General features: G+C 38.7%; 1 protein-coding gene across 3 annotated transcripts in view; it reads right to left on the bottom strand.

Moving 5' to 3' along the window:
- LGR5 (leucine rich repeat containing G protein-coupled receptor 5) overlaps window positions 1-13,376 on the bottom strand; it is a 146,834-nt gene that overhangs the window by 7,725 nt on the left and 125,733 nt on the right. Inside the window, exons 9-14 of one of the 3 annotated variants that reach the window (XM_005571542.4) lie at window positions 11,905-11,976; window positions 11,680-11,748; window positions 11,464-11,535; window positions 6,833-6,898; window positions 5,475-5,546; window positions 565-636 (exon numbers count right to left, since the gene is read on the bottom strand). In XM_005571542.4, the coding sequence (XP_005571599.2) occupies window positions 565-636; window positions 5,475-5,546; window positions 6,833-6,898; window positions 11,464-11,535; window positions 11,680-11,748; window positions 11,905-11,976 (423 nt within the window). The other 2 variants (XM_045365612.2, XM_074007419.1) reach the window with 2 other exon arrangements.

Here is a 13,376-nt window from a genome sequence, read left to right as displayed (position 1 = left end):
TTCATTTTGTCAGGTGGGGACGTCTAAAATCAAGGGGAAGGTGCTATATTTAATTTGAAAAGTGATGCTGACTAGATTAGAAGTGAGAAGTTAAAAGTGTAGGGGGTGTATTTACTCCCGTTCCTCTTCTAACTTCTGTCTAACCAATTTCTTCTTTCTTTATTAGATAACAGATGGGGAGAGGAAGGAGCAAGAGATGGGAAGTTGGAGCAGGGAAGGGACGGGAAGGTTCTCTATCAGTCAAAATGGCATAAAATAAAATGGAAGCCCTTCAGACCTGAACTGACATCTTATTCCATTCCACCTGATTACTCAGCAAGAATAAAAAACTTTGGCTGAATAATGAGAACCAGGTGTCACCCAGATCAATTATCCACTTAAGGGCCCATGTGGCCCTGGAGGAGCAGAACTCCTCCTTGGCTCTGACAAGCTCTAGGCACGGAGAACACAGAGGGCAGGTCATCTGCGCATTTCCAGCTTCTTCAACAAAACCAACTTTTAAAATTAACTAGATGGTCCCCAATTATTAAGAGACATGGCATAAACAAGTTATGGAATACTCACAGCTTTATTAGGGATGGCAAAGTGGAAAATGCATTGGGGTGAATAATAGCAATTTTGTTCCAAGCCAAATTCCTATTTTGAAAAAAGGCAAATGAGAGAATTAAATAGAATCAAGAACATGTGAAGTTTTATCATAGGCATTCAGTCTTCTACCAAAATTAACTTAATTTCCATTCAGATCAGAAACAATTAACTTATCAAACTGCCCTTCAGATTAAGATGTTAGTGGTATAAAATGACTAATGAGAGAACTTTAAATCAAGCTTGTTAAAACCAATTAAGGAAACATCATTCAGGTGGATATTTTGGTTTTTACTCTTGCTAAAAGGTTAACTTTAATATGGTTGTAAAATTTTATTAGGGCCTTTCTAAAATGAGTGGTTGTAGCAGTGTGGGAAGGGACAGAAACTTCTGAGTCTCTTCTTCTGACAAGTAAGTTTTAAATTACAAAATGTCCTTGGATGGGTAATGAAACTCAAAAAAATGTGGGCACATCACTCATATATGTTAGGCCTTGAGAGAAACACAAAGATGCTTTCAAGAAAATTTCCAGGAAGGATACTGACAAGTAAATTATTAGCCAGGATATGAATAAAATAGGGGCCAACATATGTTAGAAATAAAATTCTTTGATAGTAAAGAAAAAGTACAGTTTATGGGGAAATAAAATTCACTTCCCATGTACACGTAATGAACTGCAGATAATTAAGTAGGAATAAAATCTTTTACAAAAACTTCTGTAGATAATTTATCAGGAATAAGAACTACATTTTTAAAAAGGAAGGATGAATTTAAGATTTTTAATTTTTGTAAATGACTAACAATGGTAACTAAGATGTAAGCATTTGAGAGAACTGAAAGTAAACAAAGTCAACTTTTCTCAAGTGTAGAAAAGTTGATGATATTGGGCTCCAGGGTTACCTTAATAAATGGTATGCACAAAATATTTACATTCTCATTTGAAAGGTTCCTTAGGGACCTGTCCTCCTTTCCTGGAGGAAACTGGAAGTCTTTTCCTTGATCCCAGAACAGAAGAAAATTGTGGCTAACAAGGGGAGGAAATGTATGGAAGGCAGAAAAGCTACAAATGGCGGCTGGGCTTTGGGTAATTGAGTGAGAAGACTGTCTTCTGTTGAGCTGCTCAAGAAATACGTGTCACTGAGGTGAGCAAGTAATACCATCTGTCAGAGTCTTTTTGGCAGCTTTAAGTAGATCACGGTGCCCTGGGAGAGCTTCACAGAGCAGAATATCTGGAATGTAGGCCAAGTCCTGCCATGGTGCTTAGAGTGATTTGACTGGGGTTTAAGTAAATATGTGAGAATTTATATGTTCAAAGGCCTGTAATTCCTTTTCAATTCATGAGCCTGTGTGCTGGAATCCTCCCAGCAGCCCCCGAGGAGTCATTTTCTGCTCTCCTGCCCTGCTCTGTGCCTGGGGCTGATTCTGCAGGCTGCATCCCCAGAGCTCCCTAATGGCCTCAGTTGTATTCTCAGGAGAAGCCCCAGGAGGAAAGGGAGGTCAGGGCCCTCATGGTCTTCTCTTCCCTGTTTTGGAACCATCTCTCTCACGGCAGCTACAGACTTCTCAAGGGCTGCAACACTTCTCCATGCTTAAGCTCTTTCTGTGTCCTGGAAACATCATTTCCTCCCTGTGACTCTAGCCCCAGATGTTACTGGTTGCTGCACACCTATCCTTTGCTTGTTCCCTGCCAGCACCTATGTAAGTGTCTTTTCATTTGAACTGTCTTTTTAAAAAATTTAATTTAATTTTAAGTTCCAGGATACACATGCAGGACATGCAGGTTTGTTACATAGGTAAACATATGCCATGCTAGGTTTGCTGCACCTATTAACCCATCACCTAGGTATTAAGCCCTGCATGCATTAGCTATTTATCCGGATGCTTTCCCTCCCCCTGCCACCCTGATAGGCCCTGGTGTGTGGTATCCCACTCCCTGTGCCCATGTGCTCTTATTGTTCAGCTCTCACTTATAAGTGAGAACATGCAGTGTCTGGTTTTCTGTTCCTGTGTTAGTTTGCTGAGAATAACGGCTTCCAGCTCCACCCGTGTCCCTGCAAAGGACATGATCTTATCCCTTTTTATTGCTGCATAGTATTCTGTGATGTATATGTACCACATTTTCTTTATCCAGTCTATCATTGGTGGGCATTTGGGTTGATTCTATGTTTTTGCTATTGTGAATAGTGCTGCAATGAACATATGTGTGCATGTATCTTTATAACAGAATGACACATACACACACACACACACACACACACACATATATTTTCTGAGATGGAGTCTCACTCTGTCACCCAGGTTGCAGGGCAGTGGTGCGATTTCAGCTCACTGCAACCCCTGCCTCCCAGGTTCAAGCGTTTCTACTGCCTCAGCCTCCTGAGTAGCTGGGATTACAGGCACCCATCACTATGCCCAGCTAATTTTTTTGTATTTTTAGTAGAGACAGGGTTTCACCACGTTGGCCACACTGATCTCGAACTCCTGACCTCAAGTGTTCCGCCCACTTCAGGCTCCCAAAGTGCCGGGAATACAAGTGTGAACCATTGCACCCAGCATTATGATTTATATTTTGGGGGGTATATACCCAGTAATGGGATTGCTGGGTCAAATGGTATTTCTGCATTTCAACCATCTTAAATGATTTCTATTTCTTGCTAGAACCCTCAAAGGCTATATACTTATTTCATAATAATAATGTTGCATAGTTACAATGTGCCAGGTACATTTATGAGTTTTTTTTTTTTTAACAGGTTTTAATCTCATAACCCTCACCACAACCCTAAGAGGTAGGTATTATCATTTACCTTCATTATACTCATGAGGAAACAAAGACACTGTGTGATAAGTCACTTGAGTAATAAATTACAGAGTAATCTCAGGAGCTGTGATTCAAACCCAGGCACACTGACTTCACAGTCCCTGATCTTGTGCTCAGAACATGTTTAAATGCTTAATAATGAAAAAGCCACTGCACTAGACCCTGGGCTAGAAGTTTTACTGAAATTTGAATTTATGGGAACATAAAAAAGTTCTTATTGTTTTCAGGTATGGCATAGTCTACCTGATGACAGTGCTAAGTCTTAAGTTCTATAGTAGAGAATGTGCAAAGTGCATCAGAGTGAAGTGGGCCCAAAGATAGAAGATCTTGTTCTTTTGAAATGGGCAGGCGGAAAGTCACAGGTGGCGAGGGATCCTATAGGCAACGGGAATAGGAGAAACAGTGGCTCATGTTTCAGGGACCTGGAGTGTGTTGAGGAGCGATCACACTGTACCAGGAGGCTGGAATCAGATTTTGAAGAGTGTTGCTGGGAAGTTTGGTCTGATCTTGAAGACAACAGGGAAAATAATTAGAAAGTTTTTGAAGCAAGAAAATAACATGATTAGATATTTATTTAAGAAAGAATAAGATGAATGGGTAGAGAGATGATAGAAGGACTGGTTGGGAGGACGACGGTGATCCAAATGAATCATTAAGGGCCTGTGGTAGAGGAGTGGAGAGGATGAATTGATGAATGATTGAATGTGAGGTCACAGGGGAAGGAGGAATTCAGGGGGATTCAGATATTTATTCTTCAGAGTCTGTGTCACATTCTTTTGGTATCTTTAGAGATCGCCTTTTTTTTTTTTTGACAGAGTCTCGCTCTGTCACAGGCTGGAGTGCAATGGCGTGATCTCGGCTCACTGCAACCTCCACCGGCTGGGTTCAAGCAATTCTCCTGCCTCAGCCTCCTGAGTAGCTGGGACTACAGGCGCATGCCACCATGCCCGGCTAATTTTTTGTATTTTTAGTACAGATGGGGTTTCACCATGTTGGCCAGGCTGGTCTCGAGCTCTTGACTTCGTGATCCACCTGACTTTTAATATAGAACTGACTTTTGGGGCAGCCAGAAATCAAACTGGGTGAATAAGACAGATCATAAAAGTATTTTCCTTTTACACCTCTTTGTTTTTTAAAAGTAAAACATTACATAAGTAAATTTCAACCAAAAGTAAGAGAAGGGCAACACAACGAAATTCAGAACAAGATGTTATTCTGGTAAACTTTTGGGAGAAAGTGACTCTTAAAAGTAAATTTAAAGTCTTTTGAGGAATAGTATTATTTTACCAAACGTATAGTCTCTTAAGGACAAAGAACAACTTTAGAAGTCAACAAAAGAGAAAGGTTTTTAACAAACATACTATAGTTTAAACATTACCTAGCATCACCATTCATCAAAATCATGTTGAAATCCAGTTTCAGTATTGAAAGTTTTAACTGTTATTTCACAAAATAATCTGCTAGTAAGTTAAAAAAACTTAATATATAACATTTCAATCATAAAATGGAATTAAATACAAGTATTTACAAATCTTAGTTGCCTGAGCAACAGAAGTGTTTCCTAGAACAGCTGTGTTCAAACCTTAGTGTACTTGTTAAAATGCAGATTCCCAGTTCCCACTCCAGAGATTCTAACTCATGAGGCAGATAAGGGTCTGGAGTCTGTATTTTTTAGTCTCCTCCAGGTGATTATTAAGCACTTTGAGACACACGTTGAAAAACTGCTTAACCAGGAAAAAAAAGCAGGCAGATAGAATTATGTGATTATCCCATTTTTGCATGTAAAATGTTTCCTGTTGATTCCAGGTTGTGGACAGAAAACAGAGTAGGCTAGTCAACAGCTTAGCCTCCTTCTTCTTCATTAAAACTTCCTGCCTGCTGACTGGTAGAGAGCATAATTGCAAACTTACTAGTTTTAGATTTATTCTTGGAAATTACTAGAAGCAAAATACTTGCTGTTTCATAGCAAATATACGCACAAAAGTCCAACCAGAATAGCACACAATGAAAATAAAGCATTAGGGGAAGGCCATGCTCTGTGCTGGGGAACGCACTGGGAGGTGATACTCACAGAGATCGGAGGCTAAGCAATTGCTGGAAAGTGTCAACTTTAATTTCGTAGATTTCATTATGTCTTAGGTCACTGAAATGACAGGGTTCCAAAGATTGATTTCAAAGTTACTGGTTTCAAAGATTACAGACTTCAGATAACTTTTATAGAGGGACTACCTGCCCTCAATCAAAGGAACACATGAAGTGTATCTATCAAGTGACTGATTTTTGTTTGTTTAAAAAAGAACATTACCATTTACACACTCAAGTATTGTCTGTTTCAAAGGAGCTAGTTTGCTTGGAAGGACGTAAAACCATATTCCAAACATGCAATCATCATTCAAAACACTGGAGGACTCTTCTCGTGCTGCCTTCTGAGTCTTTCTTGGATTCTTTGAGGGTCTTCAGGAGGGTAGATTCTTTGCCTTTTACAGATAGATTTGCTTTGTTTTTTTTCCCTTAAGCACCCAAAGGCATTGAGAGAAAAACTAAGTGTGAAGGGATAGATGGTTAATATTGTTCTGATCAAAACTGAAGTGTGACTATAAAACAAGGCTGTCCGCATGCGGTGGCTCACGCCTGTAATCCCAGCACTTTGGGAGGCTGAGGTGGGCAGGTCACGAGGTCAGGAGTTTGAGACCAGCCTGGCCAACATGTGAAACCTCGTCTCTACTAAAAATGCAAAAAATTAGCCGGGCATGGTGGGGGGTGCCTGTAATCACAGCTACTCGGGAGGCTGAGGCAGGAGAATCACTTGAACCCACGAGGTGGAGGTGGCAGTGAGCCGAGGTCACGCCATTGCACTCCAGCCTGGGTGACAGAGCAAGACTCTGTCTCAAGAAAAATCGAAATCAAAAACAAAACAACAAGGCTGATGTTTTGTAGCAGAGTCAATATTAAGAGAGGAATTCTAAAGGGTTTCATGCATAAGTAGCATCTGTAGCACCTTAAATATGACAAATATGGCCTTCCCCTAAAGTTGACTATTGTGAAACAAACACACCAACAAACCCAAGTCCCCACATATTAAAAAATAACACCACTCATTAGATATGTAAGTTTGATTGTACTTCTAAAATAAGAAAAATTTCAAAGCCCAAACATACCCAATTCACTAGTACCCTGAGTTAGGGGGAGAAAAAAGCAGATATATAATAAATGTTTTACTGATATTATGCTACAGTTCATGAAAAAAATAATATTATCTATGTTTCCCAACTTTCTAACCACCCTGCACAGTCACACCTTGTGTGTGTAAGAAGGAAAAGGATCACATGTCTCCCCGGTGAACTACAGGGTAAATGAACCAATGACCCTGAGAAATGCAAGTTTTGATTCTTGAGTTTTGCTAGATGACTTAGAGACTTCTAGACTTACATTTTCTGAAGCTTTTGGCAGACTGAAAAACTGGGTAAATCTTCTAATAGGTTGTAAGACAGATCTCTGAAAAACAGAAGGTGCAAAAAGGGAAAATCTGTTACAAATAAATCATAAAGAAACATGCTTTGCTCTCTTTTTCCCTCCAAGATGTTCTATTTCCCAAAGGCAGACTCTGAGCATTTTCACAGCACTGACATGGAGCAGGTAGTCACAGGCATTATTGGATTAACCAGTAGATTCAAATGTTGACTGAAACGTAACTGTTAGACTTCTTTAATTGCTTTAAATAATTTACTTAATGAATTCATTTATATTCTGTTAGTACTTCTCTATAATGCTCTAGCTATTATCTTACTGCAATGAGTACAAATTAAATTAAATAATTGTTCCTCTGTCTCTAAGAGCTGCTACATTTTCTACAGCTAAGATAAATCATTGTTGTTTCTTTTCTAATCAACTCTTTAAAAAAAACCTAACAATTCAAAACAGCAGGAGCTTTGAAATCAATCACTACAAGAAGGAGGCGGGGGAATGGAATCTAAGAAAATCTTCAGCCAAAATTCAACAAATTACAGAATAACAAAAACATCTGGACATATTTATAGTATAATATAACTAATCTAAAGCAAGCCATCATAATTTGCAGAAAGTTTGAAAGAAAAGAAAGTTGGTAGATAACGTAACATAGATATACAAGAATAATTTTGTTTCATGTTTTAAAAGTTATCAGCTAATCAACTAACACATTTTCATGCCTGATTCTAATTCTTAAAACCAGATCACCACTATGCAATGGGAAAATCATGCTTTTTCTAAGAGGCTTTAAATTATTCTTATAATTGATCACTTTATCCTACACTTATTGAATAAATGGGATTTATAAAGGAATGAAGTCCATTTACTCCGCATAAATAGTACAAATGAAGCTGCCTGTAAACCCAAATTTGTAACTTTCTGAAGGTTTGAAAGATACGCCCCCACCCAATACCTCCAAAACCTCACACCTATGCACAAATATACCTGATTATTAATATGGTATGTATTTTTGAAAAGTAGTGAATATAATAAAATGGGCACACATATTATCAAAGCTGATAATTGGTTTACTCATCTCTGCAGGCTGCAAAGGGGATAATCCTTCATCATCTACCTCTTAATAGAGGGAACATAAGACCTTCTACATAAAGGCATAGTGTTGCCTTCTACCTAATGATTTTCATGGCTAACACTGACCAAGCACTTTAAAAAAATTATTACTTTTTAAAATTCTGGGGTACATGTGCAGGATGTACAGGTTTGTTACATGAGTAAACGTGTGCCATAGTGGTCTGCTGCACCTATCAGCCCATCACCTAGGTATTAAGCCCAGGATGCATTAGCTTTTTTCCTTAATGCTTTCTCCCTCCCACCCTCCCCCAGCAAGGCCCAGTAAGTGTGGTTTCCCTCCCTGTGTCCATCTGTTCTCATTGTTTAGCTCCCACTTACAAGTGAGAACTTGCGATGTTTGGTTTTCTGTTCCTGCATTAGTTTGCTGAGAATAATGGCTTCCAGTTTCATCCATGTCCCCGCAAAGGCCATGATCTGATTCTTTCTTATGGCCGCATAGTATTCCATGGTGTATATGTAGCACATTTTCTTTATCCAGGCTATCATTGGTGGGCATTTGGGTTGATTCCACATCTTTGCTACTGATGAATAGTGCTTCAATGAACATACATGTGCATGTATCTTTATAATATAATGATTTCTATTCCTTTGGGTATATACCCAGTCATGGGATTGCTGGGTCAAATGGTATTTCCAGTTCTAAATATTTAAGGAATTGCCACACTGTTTTCCACAATGGTTGGAAATTATATTCCTACCAACAATGTAAAAGCATTCCTATGTCTCTGCAACCTCACCAGCATTTGTTGTTTCTTGACTTTTTAATAATTGCCATTCTGACTGGTGTGAGATGGTATCTCATTGTGGTTTTGATTTGCATTTCTCTAATGATCAGTGATGTTGAACTATTTTTCATATGTTTGTTGGCTGCATGTATGTCTTTTTTTGAGAAGTATCTGTTCATATCCTTGGCCCACTTTTTAATGGGGTTGTTTTTTCTTGTAAATTTGCTTAAGTTCTTTGTAGATTCTGGATATCAGCCCCTTGTCAGATGGCAAAAATTTTCTCCCATTCTGTCAGTTGTCTGTTCGCTCTGATGACAGTTTCATTTGCTGTGCAGAAGCTCTTCCGATTAATTAGACCCCATTCGTCAATTTTTGCTTTTGTTGCAATTGCTTTAGGCGATTTCATCATAAAGACTTGGCTCATGCCTATGTCCTGAATGGTATTGACTAGATTTTCTTCTAGGGTTTTTATAGTTTTGAGTTTTACATTTAAGTCTTAATCCACCTTGAGTTAATTTTTGTATAAAGTGTAAGGAAGGGATCCAGTTTCAATTTTCTGCATATGGCTAGCCAGTTCTCTCAGCACCATTTATTAAACAGAGAATGCTTTGTCCATTGCCAAGCACTTCTTATATAAAGGTACCATGTTTATAGCTTTATTTGTATTATCTGGTTTAATCCCTGTGGCCACGTTATGAGGGAGGCACTATGATTCTAATCATACGATATGAAATGACTTGCCTAAGTTGACCCAGCTAGTAAGTGGGGAATGTTACACACAGCCTATAGAATGGGCTAAATAATTCCCATGCACCTGATGCAAAACTAGGCATGTACAGTGAAATTTCCTCAAGTAACAAGTACTCACTGGATGACTTAGCCGAAGCGGGAGAGCTCTCAGATCTGTATCTCCAGGAGAACATACAGCACCTTGTACTAGGGGTGAGGCTCCTGGGTTCTAGTCTCAACTTCAGCTAATTCTACTTGGTTTATACACTGGCTAAGCATTGGCATCTTTCTCAGGTCTCCTAAATGAGAAGACACCATTTTGCAGGGTCATTGGGAAGAAGAAATGATTATTATAGGTGGAAGTGCTTTGAAAATGACAAGATCTACCATGAATGTTATGTGTATTCCTGACGGCTTTTCAAGTTCCAACTTGAGGAAAGAATAATGGTTCCAAGGAAGTGAGAAATATAATAAAAGCTAACACTGACTGAGAGTTACGGTGTCCCAGGTACTGCTGTAACTGTTTGACATGTAGTAATTTAATCAGTCCTCATGAGAACCCTCTGAAGGAAGTGGCTACATCTCCTTTTTATAAACTGGGAAACTGAGCTGCAGGAGGAATAATAATGTGCTCAAGATCCCATGCTGGCATATAGAGTCTGGATTTGAACCAGAAAAGCTGGCTCCATAGCCTTTGCTTTTAAAGTCATTTTGCCAGTGAGCCTCCATTCATGCAATTCTAGACCTGAGTGGTTACCACTCTTGGTGTGACATAGCAGAGACAGATGCAGTTTAAACACTGGCTCCTTACTTACTAGCTCTAGTGTGTAAAATCCTAATCATATAACTGAGACAGTTTTCTGGAGAAATGGGGATGATTATACCTGCTCTGGGTGTGGTAGGCAGAATTCTAACATGGTCCCCCAAATTTCTACCACCTGATATATACACACTTCCTCTCAGTTATTCAATCAAACTGGTTGTATTTGAATTCAAACTCACTTCTTTCTTGCCTTGTGACTTTAACATTTAACTTCTCTAATTCAGTTTTCTTATCTGTAGCTGCACTTCATGGGGTGGGGTGGGGAAGAAAGATTTGCTCTATACTCCCCTCCTTCAGATGTGAATCACTGACTCTAAGGCTACCAAGTGGTGTCACTGCACCCATTGAGCAACTGGAGTCTGAAGTGACAGACTGGGGCTGGGGAAAGGCAGAATCACAGTAGCAGCCATTCCCGTTCATCTACTTAACATTCCGAGTGCTGCTAAGTAAAGCTTATGGTGAATTTACAGGCGCTCAACTGCCACAGGTGCCTTCTATGTGAGTGCAGTGCCATGGCAAAAGATTAAGAGTCCTTTTATTAAGTCCCTACAATGCTTGAGGGGACAATAATTGTGTCGAGTGGAAGTTGAGGGAGAAGGCTGAAAACGGAAGGTCAAAACAAGGCTCCTTGAAGCCATGTAAACTACTTGTTTTCATAACACATGGGAAAGGCAGAGGAAAAAAGTCCCAAGTCAATAGAAATAACATATGCAAGCTGTTTAACCATTACAGGAAACATTAGAACATGGCACTGACAACTATATTGGAAGAATGTTTGATCACCTTTATCAAGGATTGTGTGGATCTGATATCTCAATGTTTGATTTTGGCATCCATACTGGGTGGTTGATCCATTATGTTATTTTGTTCTGCTCTGCAAAGCCTTTAGAGGGGGAAATAAAGTGATTTGGCCTGTTCATGTCTTTTCTGAAAGAAAACATGTGCCAACTGAAAGTCTAGTGGGAGCTTGTTTGGGACTTAGAAAACAAAGGTACATTACCATTGTTATCAGGATCATGTCAGAGAGCCTGGACCAAAGAGGGCAAAGGAGGCCTGACCTCCTGCAGACCTGCAAGGAAAGAATTTTCTCCTCTCTTAAAGAGATTATTGAAATCATGTCTGCCATTTCACCCCTAAATGGAAGTTGCCTGTTTACACAACATTATTGCCTTACTGATACGCACAGCACTTGGAGATTAGGTAACTGATTGCAGACGGTTTGAGGAAGAGATGAGATCTGTGCTCCAGTTAAAGTCCTGTTAAAACACAAACCAGACATAATTCTTTCATTCGGGCATCACACAGTGACATATTTTGACTCACTGATGTTAAGACTGATCAAGCTCTAGCGGCAGTGTATGTATGTTCTGGGCGAAGTCAAGAGTCTACTCAGTACTTACAGACTCTCCAGGTTTGCAGTTCCAGTTAAATCAGGAAATTCAGTTATTTGTGAGGCACCATTCAGAGTCCTAGAAGGAGGAGTATATGAGTATTACTGGCAGAAGATTCTAGACAGGGGTAATTTTTATTGCCATTTTCAAAGGACTTCAACCTATAATACTCATCTGGCTTTTCACAGCAACCCTGTAAAGGGTAAGTGATCCGTAAGAGACATAGAAACTTACAGTGTTCTTAGTTCAGGTAAATGTTGAAAAGCAGATCTCCCAACAAACTGGATGGGATTGTCATAGAAATGTCTAAAAGAAAGCCAAACAGCAATTAATATCTTAGTATAACATTTGAAAGATGAATATCTGTTCAAAATTTGAACAAATACATTAAATGTACTTATGTAATTTTTGATTATACTGTATTACATAACATTCCCAATTCCTTGGTTTCAGGCAAACCTCAAAAGTGTCTTGACTCACAGTATGAGACTTCTGGCAGGGAATCTGTACTATATAAAATTGAAGATTTCTGACAGCAAAGGAGATATGAGTGATAGTTACTAAGGAGAAAAGCAAGTAAACTGAACACTTAACAGTTTCCCTCCAACATCTGTAGAATATCCACTGAGTGGCAAAAAGGTAATTCAAAGTACTGGCCATGAGATCATTAATTAATGAAAGATGAAGTCTATCTATCAGTATCTACTGAAGGTTATTATATCTGCTGGTCACCATAACATACACAAGAGACTCATCAAATTATTGGAGAGGAAATGAGCTATTCTGGCATATGTCTATTAGAATTTTCTTGAATTAATTATTGTTTTAAAAGGTAAGATATTATTAGAGCTTAAAAAATATTTTGTTTTACAGATGTTTTCACTGTAGTGGTATTTGAACTGCCTTGTCAATGGAGTGCCATATACTTTTTAGCTGAGTCTTTCTTCTAGTCCAACTAAACTCTACAAATATTCATTGTCTACCATGTTTAAAGTATGAGGGTAGGTATGTGAGGATTTAAATATTGATTTATTAAAAAGCTGTCACTGGGTAACTACTTTGGGCCTGGCATTACACTAGATGCTGGGGGTTTGAAGAAGAATGATAAGATGTTCCTGCGGTAAAGGAGCCTGGATTCAGCTGGGATAAAGCAAATGAATAACAGCATATCACTTTCTATTTAACAAAGCTCTTGCATATATATATATATAAGCTCTTGCATATATATATACACACACATATGTGTGTGTATATATATTTAACAAAGTCCTTGCATGTATGCACATACATGTGTGTGTGTGTATATATATGCAAAAGCTTATATATATATGCAAGAGCTTTGTTAAATAGAAAGTGTATATATATATATGCAAAAGCATATATATATATATGCTCAATTGATCCATGCAACAACTTTATAAGAGTCATAGTGTAGATACTATTTTCTTCACTTTTGGAGGAGAAAATTGAGGCTCAGATACCTTGGCAAGCTCATTACCTCCCAGAGCCTCAATTTTCTAATTTGTTAAGCTGAGATAATAATGCTTAGTGGTACGGTTTGCATAAGAATTAAAAGAGCTAATGCATGTGTAACATTTGAAACAGAACCTGGGATACAGTTGTTACCCAACAAACCTAAATCCTCTTCTGTCCTCCTACCCACTGAGCTCTTCTTTTCTCTTGGGATGAATCAGTAAGAGAAAGAG

The sequence above is a fragment of the Macaca fascicularis genome, chromosome 11, assembly GCF_037993035.2.
Source record: "Macaca fascicularis isolate 582-1 chromosome 11, T2T-MFA8v1.1".
Classification (NCBI taxonomy): Eukaryota; Metazoa; Chordata; class Mammalia; order Primates; family Cercopithecidae; genus Macaca; species Macaca fascicularis.
The sequence above is the reverse complement of the archived record's forward strand: the minus strand, read 5'-3'. Positions and strand labels throughout refer to the sequence as shown.